The 15,200-nt window shown below is 33.4% G+C and overlaps 3 protein-coding genes across 3 annotated transcripts; 2 read left to right on the top strand and 1 right to left on the bottom strand.

The window, feature by feature from the left end:
• The first annotated feature begins 3,155 nt into the window (after window positions 1-3,155).
• Window positions 3,156-6,679, top strand: LOC103498494 (KH domain-containing protein HEN4). Its single transcript, XM_051090211.1, has 8 exons — window positions 3,156-3,322; window positions 3,843-4,443; window positions 4,553-4,981; window positions 5,063-5,320; window positions 5,423-5,689; window positions 5,878-5,969; window positions 6,067-6,134; window positions 6,332-6,679. The coding sequence occupies exons 2-7, from the start codon at window positions 3,865-3,867 to the stop codon at window positions 6,110-6,112; spliced, it is 1,671 nt and encodes a 556-aa protein (XP_050946168.1). The 5' UTR covers window positions 3,156-3,322; window positions 3,843-3,864; the 3' UTR covers window positions 6,113-6,134; window positions 6,332-6,679.
• Window positions 6,680-10,895: 4,216 nt separating this feature from the next.
• LOC103498495 (casparian strip membrane protein 1) lies at window positions 10,896-12,746 on the top strand. Its single transcript, XM_008461109.3, has 3 exons — window positions 10,896-11,179; window positions 11,263-11,386; window positions 12,242-12,746. Exons 1-3 carry the CDS (start codon window positions 10,962-10,964, stop codon window positions 12,458-12,460), a joined length of 561 nt encoding a protein of 186 aa, XP_008459331.2. The 5' UTR covers window positions 10,896-10,961; the 3' UTR covers window positions 12,461-12,746.
• A 19-nt stretch (window positions 12,747-12,765) lies between these two features.
• Window positions 12,766-14,975, bottom strand: LOC103498496 (pentatricopeptide repeat-containing protein At5g15300). Its single transcript, XM_008461111.3, has one exon. The coding sequence runs from the start codon at window positions 14,781-14,783 to the stop codon at window positions 13,155-13,157; it is 1,629 nt and encodes a 542-aa protein (XP_008459333.1). The 5' UTR covers window positions 14,784-14,975; the 3' UTR covers window positions 12,766-13,154.
• Between the last annotated feature and the right edge of the window lie 225 nt (window positions 14,976-15,200).

Here is a 15,200-nt window from a genome sequence, read left to right as displayed (position 1 = left end):
TTGTGATGATAATAATCATTGGTAAATTTGTTACTTTCGAGAGAGAATGGAACCAATGCCATACAAATTGGAGAAACTCGCATTGGTGTGGTGATTGGCCATTGAAACTTCGAAAATCGGGTCGGTAATTGATTAGAGAAAGCTTGAGAGTATAGAAGTTCGGATGTATATTTTAACGTACCTCAAATCTTATGATCAACTCTCTTAATCATATATCAATATGTTTCGCAATGGTTATTCACATAATTAATTCTTTATGTAATTAATTAAGTCGTAGTTACCGACCATTGTGAATCATCGGATCTATATTTCACTAGTGACACAAGCATGTGCAAAAAGATGCAACATATAGCTAGGCACGATCTTTACTATCATCAATCTCCATACTTGGGCATTGTGGCGTAGGAACTATGAGATCATCCCAAGGACGCCTTCGTTATCCAGGGGTTGCAGACCGACCATAGAACCTTGTTCAATAAGTGAAACGCATTAGTTGTCAGATGATGAGATGATCGACCTGGTAGCTAAGCTACCCTATGGATCAACCTCCCTACATAGCTAAATAAATTAATGGCTTTATTGACAACCATGTGGGTCGATCTCCATACTTAGCCAAATAAATGTATAACTAGATGGTTGAGAGTCTCATGCTTAGCCAAAAAATCTATGACTAAAATAGTCAATATACATATGTCTTTCAATTATATTGAATTACAATGAACACGATATTTATTTTATAAATTAACCTTTTTAACGGCAAGTGTTGATAAAAAATTTAAAGATATTTGAGAAAATTTATAATTTAACCGTGACATGAAAAAAAGTTATATAGACTCTATTTTGTATTTATAACTATGTAAATGATTCTTCCTAAAATGTATTTGAAAAGTGATAACATGAGTATATACAAAGATTGTTAAAAAAGAACTTTCACCACAATTATCAATCACAAATGTAATATCAGTTTGTATAATAATTATAAAATCACTCTTAGTTCTGCTTAATCGAGTTGCAATTCAACTTTGTCAGAAAACTTGTAATTCCAATTCCTTCATCATCACCATTAGCACCGATGACGATGAGCTTTCGCAGGAGGAATCGAGGGTTAATTAGAGGAGGGAAAGAGAGGCTATTATTATTATTATTCTTACTAATAGGGGTTTTATAAAAAATATAAAAAAACGATAAAATATTTACAATTTATAGAACAATTCTAAAAACGAAAAAAGTTCATAGGTACATCGTGTAAAATACCAAAAATACCCCATCAACCACGCCGTCAACAACGCGCATGGATTATATTTGCGATCGTTTAGATTTGGTGGTTATCGTTTGCTAAGCGATCGTTTGTCTACAATTTATCTTTTCAATTCTATCGTTTAATTTTGTTACACGATCATTTAATTTGGTTATGTTTAAATTTGGTTATATGATCGTTTAGATTTGAAAACTCAAATCTAAATGATTTTATTTTTCAAAATTTGGTACACGATTTTTTAATTTTTTTGGTACACAATCGTTTAGAAGATTTATTACTTTTACATGATCGTTTTCTTTTTTTACACGATCGTTGATATTGGCTACTCTTTTTCAAGATTTTTTATATATGATATTTTATCTTTACACACGATCGCTACTCCAATCTAAATGATTTTTTTTTAAGATTATTTATATGCTATCTTTTAGATTTTGCTATTTTTACACAGTCATTTAGATTTGGATAACCAAATGTAAAGTAAAAAAAGAGGAAAAGAAAGAAAACGATGGAAAGAAATCGCAGAGAAAAAGTATAAAGACGATGGAAGAAAGACAGATTAAACGACGTAAATAAAAAATTGAAAAATAAGAAAGATGATGGAAAGAATCACAGAAAAAAAAAAAAAAAGAGGAAAGAAGAAAGACTATGAAAGAAATAAAGGGAGGAAGATGAAAGAAATCGTAGGAGGAAAACGATTTCATCCTCGGGAAGAAAAGAAAAATGGAAGGGCATACCTAAAATATTTAAAAAATACTGACTTTATGAATTTTCTTAATAAATAACTTGATATTTTATTACATTTACGAAAGTTTCCTTATTATTATTATTTATTTATTTATTTTGTTTTCAAATGTGCACCATATCCATAATAATTAATTGATGTATTAATAGATGATTAAATTGAACTATTTTCATTCATGAGAGCTTAAGTTGAAATTCTCCTTTTCAATTGGTACTAAAAATTGAACTATTTTTCAAAATTGGAGAATTTAGGTTAGATTTAGATATTTTGAAGAATGGTATATTGAATGTTAATGACGAAAATGAAATTTTAAGTTAGCATTTGAGATTATCCTAAAACAACTCTTGAAACAAATGTCTAGCACTAATATAAAAGTAATTTAGTAAGTAAATATTAAAAACTTTTATTTTATATATAATAATTAAAGTTAAAATAAGATTAATTTTATAAATATAACAAATCAAGAACGTTAGCCATGTTTAAAATATTTCAGATTTGCCATTTATTTTTGTTTTTTTCCTCTTCTCTCATTTTTTCCTTAAAATCATTTTCTTCTCTTATTTCTTTTATATATTTTTCTAAAATAATAATATGTTTTTTCAATCAATAAATCTTGTATTATTTAGTTCAAAATCGTGTACCAAATATAAAAATCTTGAAAAAAACCATTGTAGTTCAAAACAAAAAAATCGTTGCAACTCAAAACACAACATGATCGTTTAGTCATCTTGAAAAAAATGGTTTAGTTCAATCTAAAGAATCGTGTAAGCAATTAGATTTGGCTAAACGATTATACCAAAAAATCTTGAAAAAATGGTTTAGCCAAATCTAAATTTTCATGTGCCGTACCAAATTAATTGCGTGTAGGCTTTTTTCGATTTTAAAATTGTTCAATATTTTATTTGTTATATTTTTTTAGAAGACAATTACAATAAATTGCATTTGTCTTTTTTTTTTTTAAATATAATTTCTGATTTTTAAATACTTATTCAAGAATCATTTTTATGAGTTTTACATTAACTATAATTTTACTAATTTAAACATAGAATTATATTCAATTTAACATGTTTTATTACATTCAAATTTAATATGTTTTATTAATTGAAAAGTGAAGATATTGTTATTAGACGTAAGAAAAAGAAAAATAAGAATTTAGAAATATTTGGTGGCAAAAAGTGTAATTTAGGGAAAGTGAAAAAGAGTCGGGAGGGTCAAAACCCTAGACTCCGGCATAGAAGAATCAACCATCCTTTCTCTAAAACTCTCCGATTTCCCACTCTTCGGTCTTCGCTTCTCCGATTCCCATCCTCGATCTTCTACAGGTTTCTTCATCCTCTTTACCTTCTAACTCTCCTCATTCTCATTTTTACGTTCTTCTTCCTTCTTATTGTTTCTGTTTACCCTTCCGTTTGTTTCATCTCTTCTTTCCTCAAATCCCCCGATCCTTCTGCGATTTCCATGTATTCATCATCCTCTTTCTGTTTTTGCACCCAACTGATAGCGTTGACGACTCGAGATCTAATTTTTTGTTTTTCTTCAACCCCACCCTTGTTTCACTTGCTTAGTTTTGCTTTTTCTTTCCTTGTTTTCCGCTATTTTGGCAATATCACTGCTCAGGAACAAAGTTTGTTCTTCATGAGGAAAGAAAGCGAATTCCTTTTCATCTTTTTCTTGTTATTGGCCTGAAGCTTAGCTTGAGTTTCTTCTGATTGTAACTGAGCAACGTGTGATGTTGTAGTAGTTTATATGTGCCAATTATGATTTAGCTAGGATATGTTATGGCTGTTTGATTTGCTCATAACTTTATTATTGTTGTTTTTTTTTTCTTTCATGTGGAGACAGATATACCCAGTTTTATAAGTTCATGGCTGGGCAGAGGAATAGTTATGGTAAACGAAACCATTCTCAGTCTGATTATTCTGAAAATGGGGGCAACAAACGAAGAAGTCATGGTGAGGACCGGGACCAGTTTGTCATAGATTCAGAAGATACTGTTTACCGGTATTTGTGCCCTGTTAAAAAGATTGGAAGTGTTATTGGAAGGGGAGGAGAGATTGTGAAGCAGCTAAGGGTAGATACTAAATCAAAGATTAGGATTGGAGAAACAGTGCCTGGATCAGATGAGCGTGTTATAACGATCTATAGCGCAAGCAACGAGACTAATTCTTTGGAAGAAAGTAGTGATTATGTTTCTCCAGCTCAAGAGGCTTTGTTCAAAATCCACGATAGAGTTGTGGCTGATGACTTTATGGATGAGGATTCTGAAGGAGGAGGTCACCAGGTTACAGCTAGACTTCTTGTACCCTCTGATCAAATTGGTTGTATTATTGGAAAAGGTGGACAGATTGTACAGAATATTCGCACTGAGACTGGGGCACAGGTCCGCATTCTTAAGGACGATCATTTACCACGTTGTGCTTTGAGTTCTGATGAACTTGTGCAAGTAAGTGAATGGATTTTATCAAATGGTTTTGCGTAGTCTTCCCTAAATTCTTTTCAAAGTGCATGCTTTTGATTCCTTGATAGCCTTTTAAATTAGTTATGTTTTTCAGATATCTGGTGAACCCTTGATTGTGAAGAAAGCCTTGTACCAGATTGCATCACGTTTGCATGACAATCCATCACGATCTCAGCATCTACTTGCTTCTGCCATACCTGGTGTATATTCTTCTGGTGGTTCACTTATGGCTTCTACACATGGTGCCCCAATTATGGGATTAGCCCCATTGGTCAGTCCGTATGGAGGTTATAAAGGTGACAGTGGTAATTGGTCCAGGTCTTTATATTCAGCTCCAAGGGAAGATTTATCTTCAAAAGAGTTTTCTCTTCGACTGATATGTCCAACTGAAAATATTGGGGGTGTCATTGGAAAAGGTGGAGCAATAATCAATCAGATTAGACAGGAGACCAAGGCTGCCATAAAAGTTGATAGTTCAGCTACTGAAGGAGATGATTGTTTGATAAATATTTCATCAAAGGAGGTTTGATCTAATCTTTTGTAGCTTTGTCTTTTGTTGGCTGTCAGTAATAGTTCTAACTGTTTTATTCATATACTGTTTCAGTTTTTTGAAGACTCATATTCTCCCACGCTGGAAGCTGCATTGCGCTTGCAACCAAGATGCAGTGAGAAAGTAGAAAGAGATTCTGGGATTATTTCATTCACAACCCGTCTGCTTGTGCCTACCTCACGAATTGGTTGCTTAATTGGTAAAGGTGGAGCTATCATTACCGAGTTGAGGAGGCTCACCAAGGCTAATATTCGAATACTGTCAAAGGAAAATCTCCCCAAGGTTGCCTTGGAAGATGATGAAATGGTGCAGGTGATTGTTAATTAATTTATTTTCATTTTCATGTCATGAACTTTATTGAATTTCATATTGCTTATGTTGTTGGGGGGTTAATTTGGTGGTTTTTCTGATTAGATATCTGGGGATCTTGATGTTGCCAAGGAGGCTCTTATACATATAGTGACCAGGCTTAGAGCCAACCTTTTTGATAGAGAAGGTGCTCTCTCAGCCGTTCTGCCTGTTCTGCCGTATCTTCCTCTGTCAGCTGATGGTTCAGATAGTCTAAGCTACGATGGTAGAGAAGGTAAAAGACATGGGCGTGGACATTCATATTCAAGTGGTTATGGGGGTTTCAATGATTTGGCTGGTGGTGATGGTTATGGAAGCTACAGCGGCTCACAGGTACATATATTAAGCTTTACATGTCTGATTATAGCAATGGGGACAGTGATTCCATCTGCTTTTAGAGGTTAAAATGCCAGATAAGATTTTCGAACTATTCCACCTTTGCACTTTTAATTGAAGACAATTTTTTTTACCTTAATAATTAGTTTGTTGTTTGTAACTGAAGCCAACCTTTTCCTTTGTAGATTGGTAGTGGTGGAAGTGGTGGTGGTGGTGGTGGTGGCAGTGCTTATGGGGCCTATGGAAATTTTTCTGTGGGACGAAGTGGTAGTTCAGGGTAAATTCATCTCTTCATCTACATTAGGTGGTGCTAATCATGAAAGCAGGAATAATGATTTAGATTGACTTTGTATCTGATTGTTTCTTTTGTCTAGGGTTTCTGGACATGGCAGTGTTTCTCGGAGGAGAAACTATTCCTAGATATGGCGCTCATTAGCTACAGGTATGCTATTCCCTTCTCCCCTTGGGGCAGGACTAAAGAGAGAAAATACGGAGAAAAGATAACTTTACCTTTTTAGAACATTCGCCAACTCACCGCTGACAATTGATAGTTTGATGAAATAAAGCTATCCGGACTCCCTATGGTCAAAATTCTGATACAGTTATTTTCCCCTTGCCTTTTCCTTCCCATCAAAACAGCTGAGATTTATGAAGCCTGAGGGCCAGCCTACTGCCTAAACCTGAAGACCAGATGAACCAGAGTTTGACATATTCATTGCCCACCTTGATGCTACCTTTAGAAGAACCATGCCTGAAGATCCTGTTGACTCTTAATTTTAACTTGTCCACATACCAAGATGACCATGCACAAACTCTTGAGCTCCTTAAGAACCTACTAGCTGAAATGCCTTGGCTTTTTTTCTTGTTTTTCCTGCTCAAAGATTGAACTATGAAACCATGTTGACTTCCGCATTGGACACTTGTGGAGTTTCGTTTTGTGTGCTTTACTGCTATAAGATTTGATTAGAGTTTGTGATGTCCTTGAAACTCTGCTTTGTGTTTTTTCCCCTTTTATACCCTTGAGTGCACCCTCTTTCTGCATCATCTCCTAAATTGTGCAGGGTTTGAATGTCAAGTTCTACTCTCTTGCACCCAATAGTCATTCGTTTTTTTGGCGATATAAACGCCCCTACTTCAGACTTCCTAATTTCTATAAAAGAAAAAGATTCATCGAGTCTTATTAGAAGCTGTCTTTCTTTGTCAATACTTTGGGATGGTGCGTACAGGTGCCTTTGGATTAGTGGGTGTGTGGCCTTTGAATTACTGGGTTATCCAAAAGGAAATATAAAAACCTGATAGTTGTTTAAGATTATGGTATAACCAGCCAAAAAAGAGAAGGAAAGGACGTCCATTTTGTTTTCTAATTCTTCAAGCTCTATACCTATTAAACACACCGAAATCAGAAATAATACGTGCTCAATGAAGCATGCTGTTTTATTTTATCCATTACGTGTAGAGGCAATATTACCATACTTGACAAGGCAAAGGTAAGGTTCGGTTTTGAAAATGCATTGCTTTGCTTATTGTTTATGTTGTTGGTCAGTCTAGTGTGTATTTTATAGGAATCGTCTACAATGCCTTTCAATATCTTTTGTTGTTTCTTAGCATGGTTTACAGCATTTTATCTTCAAAGGACTTTTTCTGATTAACATAGCTGCGAGGTCAAGCCGAAACATGCATGCCAAGTTATTGGTACTGTGTCGTCAAAAGAAAAAAAAAAAAAAAAAAACCCTTCCTCCATGCAAGGATTTAACTTAATCTGATCCTGGACATGGTCTATGCTATAAGCCTCTAGTTCTTGCTTGGGAACTTGATAGTTGGAAGTATTACGATAATCGTGGCAGATTCGTGGTATAATTAGTATTAGCTGTTGCTGAATGCAAGGGAGTTTTACAACTCATATGGACCTTGGAAGGTTTTATTGGCTTCTAGGAATTGAAGGTTAGATTAAAATGTACTTACAAGTTGTTAATGTGTTTGGAAACGATATGAAAGATTTGTCTTCAAATCAAATGGCTTTTCATCTTGGGAGTTGGGACCTTATAACCTGGTCTTACCCACTATCGAGAATGGTTGATGGCTAGAATGAGCGAGCGCAAGCTTGGACGAGAAAGGTTGGATTGAATACGTGACTAAAATGGGAAGTTTTTGTATTTTTCTTTCTCAACTTTATAGATTGAAATTTAATGATTAAGATTGTGTTATAATTCCTAATGTGTATTTGGCTGTTCTATATTTGGTGGTTCCCTTCAACATTTCTCAAATGGTTTTAGTATTTCGTGTGTTAAATTTATTTCTTAAGTTTATTTTTTTCAATTCAATAATAGATGTGTACGTTTAAATTTTGATATTTTTTGGACGTTTCATCGTTGAGGTGATTGTGATGTAGACATGATTCCACTAATTGAAGTAACGAAGAAATAATAATAATCAAAATCTTAAAATATTTTTTAAAAATTAGTGAATAGAGAACAATAATAAAAAAAAATTATGGCTATAGCCATGTATGATTTTGCTTTCAAATTCAAATGTATGGTTTGACTTTCATGATAAAGCTTGACATTTGATGTTTCGTTGTGCTGAGGACTAAGATATGTCAATAACGAAAATTTAATTTTACGAATATATTGATAAATTATTTTAGAAGTAACAAATTTTACGTAGGTTAATAATTAAGTTTTTCATAAAATCCAAGTATGATGATGTATTGTCTTTTACGTGGATGTAAAAAAGATGTTGAAAATATTCATGGATACATATCCAATCTTAAGATTTATGGATATATATATATATATCTATTTATTGATATCTTAATTTTCGGTGTAAAATCTTTTTCGGATTGTAGTTGTATTTGAATATCTTGATTTATTTCACGAACTAAGATTGGAATGGGGCTATTTTTAGTCAAATTGAAAAAAAAAAAAAACTTTTACCTATTTTTTCAAATTTGAAATTTAAACTATTGACAAAAGATCGACGAATATATTTTATTTAATATTTGTTTTTAAGTTCGATTAATTAATGTTTAATTAATATTTTAAAATTAATTAAATAATTAATTTTTATCTTTTTGTATTCAAGGATTAAAATATTTATAAATATTTCAATATATCCTTCGATATATTTGTAAATCCAATTGTTTGATATTAATGCTAAATATCCGTATCATTTTTAGATGTTCATAAAAGAAAATATATCACAACTTAATATAAATAGAAAATATAAATAATTTATATTTACAATTTTTTTCAGTAAAAACAGTTAACCATTAATCGAAATAAATTTTAGGACTTAGAAATATTTTTTAATATTAATATTTTATTGATATATCAAAATTCAAATTTTAGTTAATCAATATTTTAATAGTTGATTGTAATGTTAAAAGTATCTAATTTAGAATTTTTTTTTTAATTTTTTTTTAAAATTTTGGGTGAAAAGGAACGTGTCAAACACACGATATATATATAAATATATAAATATATATAAGTGGAATGGTTTTGGAGAGTAGTCAACTTTCCTCAATTTTTTTTTTTTTTTATTTTGGTGATATCTTTTTTATTTTGTTCCTACCAAATTCCAACTGCCCACATAACCAAACTCCAAATTCATTTCCATTTTGGGTCTTCCTTAGGTTGTGCCAAGAGGAGTTGGTGCCCTCTAACCGTAGCTTAATATAGACTATATCATCAAATGTAACCCTTTTTTTTTCATTATTTTAGATGGTGTTTGAGGATAAGAAGTGAGTTATTGTAATTATAAGTTGACAATAGTTGAGTTTATAATAGTTTGTATTTGATTTGTAAATTTTGAAACAATAATTCCATAAGCAAGGACATAGTACTCTTTGACTTGAAAAAAATTGTCAGGTTTACAGGGTGATTGAGGAAATCAACTGAAACCACTCTCGTGATATGATCGAAGTTCGATCCACCGCTTTGAGGAAAGAGATGAGACGGTCTACCCGTCTTCACATGTAAATGAACTATGGTTCTTGAAGGGTGCTTCTTAGGGTTGGACTAAGCTAGTACCCAAACCGGTCAAAAAATGGCTAATGTTGTAGCCTGAAAAAAAACCAAATTTTGGTCTCTATCAAAAGTCCTCAAAATTCATATTTGATTAGTAATTGAGCTCAATTTGAGGAATGTTTTATATTTATTATTTTAGTTTGGGTTACAATAGCATGTGTTTGGTGCGTAAAATAGTAAAAACTATCTTAGCTTAATAAACATGTATTTGGTGCGTACAATATCATGTGTAAGCTATTATTTTAGCTTGATAAAGAAATAATAAACTAAACATTGTAGCAAAAAAAATTAAAAACAAAAAATGATGAATGTAAAATAATAAAAACAGTAGCAAATGGATGATTTTGAAATAGTATTTATTATGGTTAATTGGAGATTTTAAAATAGCATTTATAGTCTTAGATAATCCTTTATCTATTTCATACCAAAAAAATAAGGAAAATAAAAGTCTAATAAATAAGTAATCCATAACCATGACAATTTCAAACATTGGATACATGATCGTGCATCAAACACAAAATATATGTATCTACATGAGCAATAGCTAGTTTATGCATATACTCGATCCATCAAGAGATCATTAAAATGCAATTTATGTTAGTTCAAGATTAGAAGAGATTCAAGAGAACATGTAATGGCACATTTGTTTGCAATTGTAACGTAACTATTTTTTACAATATGTAAGAAAACACCTTATTTGAATGTTTGGTACATCATATAATAATTAGAAAAAAAAAGTTGAAAATGGAGTTCTAATGCAATGTAAATTATACATTAAGGATGCATCTTGTTTAATACAACCATATATAATGTGTTATAATCAATATGCTTCCCTACATAAACATGAAGAATTACATTTAGAACATAAAATAGTTTAACTAGACAAACCAACCTAATTCTGACTTTAATTTCAAAAAGCACCATACTCCTAATTTTTTATTTTACTTGAAGAAAACTTAAACTATAATATCTTGAAAATTATTTTAAAACTACTCAATTTATTTTATTTTATTTTATTTTATTCAGAGTATATCATCTAGGAAGTTCCCCCTGTCTTTGGAGTGGAGTTGTTATGCTCTCTTCTGGGGTTTTTCAGCCACTAAACTTCACCAAAACAACAATGCATCGCATATTAATAGCTCCATGGTGCACACTGTCTAGCAATGCACATTAAGCTTTCCAAAAGAAACCACTTCTCCAACCTTCATAATCCAAACAACAACCAACCCTTTCTAGAAATTAAGATGAAGGCTGTTACCGGCGAGTCGAGTGAGCTAAAGAGTTCCAAACTCAAACCAGGGGTGAACCGCGGTTTATCGATATTCGATTTCATCCTAAGGTTGGCAGCCATTGTTGGAGCCTTAGGAAGTGCAATAGCTATGGGAACAACCACCCAGACTCTTCCATTTGCCACACAGTTTATTCAGTTTAGAGCTGAGTATAATGATCTTCCTATGTTTACGTATGTCAAAATCACAAGCATTTGATTTATAATTCAAACTAATTCCTCATGACTTTACTAACCTCTTTTGATTGTTTGAGCAGCTTCTTTGTTGTAGCCTGCGCCATTGTAAGTGGCTACTTGGTTCTATCTCTGCCTCTTTCTATATTCCACATCTTGAGGAGCAGAGCACGTGCGACAAGGGTTGTGTTGGTATTCTTGGACGCTGTACGTATGAAGTTTAACCATTTTCCATCTATGAAGCACATAGACTAACAAATATGAAATATGGATATAGATATAATATGATATGGTGATACGTTAATTTTTAAAAACTAGAATACAGATAAGATACGTTCTTTTATAAAAAAAAAAAAACTCGGAACATATGTATAATAAACATAGAGATACTAAATTCATCCACTTAAAAGCAAAAAATGTCAAACTTAATGATAATAATACAATACAAAAGGTGGGATAGAGATATTTTGAAATAGAATGAATAGTCAATAAAATACAATAGAAAAGGTCGGTAGAACACCAAGGTCAAATCAATCAAAGAAGAAGATTATAGGAAAATATATGAAAATAAACGAATAACTTCTTCATTGAATTATTAAAGATAAATAATCAGGTGAATTATTTTTTGTGCGGCTTTGTGGGGACTGAGCGTGAAGATGGAGATTATATGATTTTAGGGTTTGGTTTTTTATTTTTATTTTTCTCTTAGTTTTGGGTTGGGCAGTGACTGTGAGGTTTTTAAAAAGGCTACTAAGTTCTAGAAAGGATCACACGTATTTTGATATTAAAAATAATAATAACAAATATGTCAAATAGTGCATCCAATATGGATCTAAGAAATATCAAGAAGTATTGGTATGTGATACGTATCCAATATTGGTTCTCTGCATGCCATGAAGTATTTGTGCCTCATAGCTTTTCATAAATGTCATTGTCAACAGCTTACAAAAACCATCAATCGAGTAAAAACATGCGAATAAACTTTGGCAGTGATTAAGAAAAAGAAAGAAAGAAAAGTCGACCAAGTTCGCTTACTTGTGTTTTTTGTGCAATTGTGAAAAGGGAATGATGGCTCTTTTGACATCTGGGGCTTCTGCAGCGGCAGCCATTGTGTACTTAGCACACAAAGGAAATGGCAAGACAAATTGGCTAGCTATCTGCCAGCAATTTAACTCATTTTGCGAGCGAACCTCTGGCTCTTTGATCGGATCTTTTGTAGCAATTGTTCTACTTATGATTATGATTTTCCTGTCTGGTGCAGCATTGTCTCGTCGCCGTTGAAAGTAGTTTATCATCATCACAACCTTGCAAGTTTATGAGAACTACATCTGGGTCTTTTAATCTGCAAATCATAGTTCATATACAAATTTGAGTGTGTTAAAAAATGGCTAGAGGTCCAACTTGTCTTTGTGTGGGTGATGTATTGTTATTTCTACCAAGTGGATGTAAGAATTAGCTTCAGTTTGTAATGAGAACCGTATGAATACTATAACATCTCTGAGTCAGCCGAACAACATAGAGATTTCAACACAAGAACAAGATAAAAAACGTTCCCATTTGAGTAAAAAAATTGTTGCAAAAAGGGAAAATAGAAGCTTTTTTGTTTTTATTTTTTGAAAAATAACTGAAGAGGGTAGGACAACTTCTTACAGGGCTGTGAAGCCTAAAATTTAACTAATCTATAGTTGTTTGAATAAAAACAACCATTCTAACCCCCAGTTTGGGGATTCCATCAGGAAACACAGCAATAGAAAGCACAAGAATCCTCCACAAAGAAGGCTTTAACTTCGTGTTCAACAATCAGACTTGAAGACAAATCTTCACAAACAGTATAGAAATTATGGTCCACAGTCACGCTTTCAACCACAGCTGGATCTGTGTGCTTGTTTCTGTGGCCATATATAGCCCAAAAGGAAAAGATCCTAAAACATTGTAAAACCTTGTAGAGATGAAGCATTAGAACATATAACAGGGATCAACTGCCTTCTACAAATTTGGGCTTTGAGTCAAACAAGAAATGCATTAGGAAGCTGTTATCTGCGTCAATCAGGCTACGTCCTACCTTCTTTTTCACCCCACCATCATCCATCAACTTCCGCACTTTCTGCACTCCATCCCACTCACCTTGTGATGCATATATGTTAGAAAGGAGTACATAATCCCCACTCTCATCTTTCCTCATTTTGAGTAATTGCTCATTTGCACGCCTTCCCAATTCTACATCTCCATGAACTCTACAGGCCCCAAGTAGTGTTCTCCAAATGATGGCATTAGGTTCAACCTCCATTGTGTCTATAAATTTAAATGCTTCAATCAATAACCCGGCACGCCCCAATATGTCTACCATACATCCGTAATGCTTGATATTGGGTTCAATTTTGTACATGTTTCTCATAAGACTGAAGTACGTTCTCCCTTCTTGTACTTTCCCAGCATGGCTACAAGCAACCAACACGCCAACAAAAGTGATATCATTTGGCTTCATTTTCAACCTGAGCATCTCTTGAAATTGATTTATTGACTCCTCAGCATGTCCATGAAGAGCCAAACCTCCTATTATTGAATTCCATGAGGCGGTATCTTTTCTTCTCATCCCTTGGAAAACTTCCATAGCATTCCCTATGCTTCCACACTTGGCATACATGTCTATAAGTGCATTGCCAAGAAGAACACTTAAATCTCCACAGCGCATGTCGAAAATGGAACGATGTATCTTCTTTCCAATTTCCAAATCTCCCAAATCAGCAGAAGCAGATAAAATACTCAACATTGTCACATCATCCGGCCTTTGTCCCATAGCTCTCATTGCATCAAACATCTCCAAGGCTTCCTTGTTCAATCTAGAAAGCACATATCCCGCAATCATCGCGTTCCAAGTAACAACATCTTTCTTCGGAGCTTCATCAAACAGTTTCCTAGCCTTCTCCATCTCCCCAAGCTTCGCATATGCCGTAATCATCACATTCCACGAGACCAAGTCTTTCACGGGCATTTCGTCAAACAACTGTCGTGCAACATCCAATTTCCCTCTCCTTGCATAGCCTGCTGTCATAGCTGACCAAGGCACAACATCCCTTTTGGCAGAATCGTCAAAAAGTGCTCTTGCAATAGCTAAATCGCCACAATTAGCATGGAAATAAATAAGAGTATTCCTTACAAATGTATTGGATTGAAATCCAGACTTCAAAATCTTCCCGTGAATTACAATTCCCAACTTATCCCAAGAAAGCTTAGTGCAGGCTTTGAGTACAAACGAGAAGGTAAATTTATCAGGCCTAACCCCACGATTATCCATCTGGGTATAAAGAGAAACAGCAGTTGCAGGCTTCAAGCTCTGAGTCGAACCCCTGATCATGGTGTTCCACATGAAGATATCCGGTTGAGTAATTTGAGCGAACAATTGGTGGGCATAATCCATTGTCCCAGAAACAACCATTGCACTAACAAAAATGAGTTCTCTGAGTACAGAATTGGTTGAATTAAGGCCATTGACGATCAGAAAGGCATGAAGTTGCTTCAAAGCACGAAAGTTGGTGCATTTCTGCCATAAACTAGAGTGATGAAAGCGGTTGAAGCGATTGTCATTTGTTCTCTTTCGAATCATCAAAAAGGACTGCTTTGAGACTAGAAAATAACAATATTAAGACAGAGATTTTGGCTTTCATGCGACTACAAATTTTACTCCCTACAACTTTCACTTCAAGGTTCAATTATTTCTTGTTTTGGACGAAGACTAAATTTCATCTACATTAGGAGGGTTTACGATAACCAAAGCTAAGTTTACTTTGATTCACGTGGTTTAATTTAATGTATTTATGTTTTATATATTTAATAATAGTTTTATTTTAGGGATTTTAATTACTATACTCCAAAATAGAATGTCTTATTACAATAGTGACCTAATATTGCCAAATTTTTTATAAATGTTCTAACAAGCTTCAATTTTACACACCCGCGGATTTAGCATAAGCCTAAGGGCCCCTCAACTTTATCGTTTTTATATAATATATATAAAAAAACT

This window comes from Cucumis melo, chromosome 9 (genome assembly GCF_025177605.1).
Source record: "Cucumis melo cultivar AY chromosome 9, USDA_Cmelo_AY_1.0, whole genome shotgun sequence".
In the NCBI taxonomy this organism is placed as follows: Eukaryota; Viridiplantae; Streptophyta; class Magnoliopsida; order Cucurbitales; family Cucurbitaceae; genus Cucumis; species Cucumis melo.
Note: the sequence above shows the minus strand (reverse complement) of the source record. Positions and strands in the feature narration are given on the sequence as shown.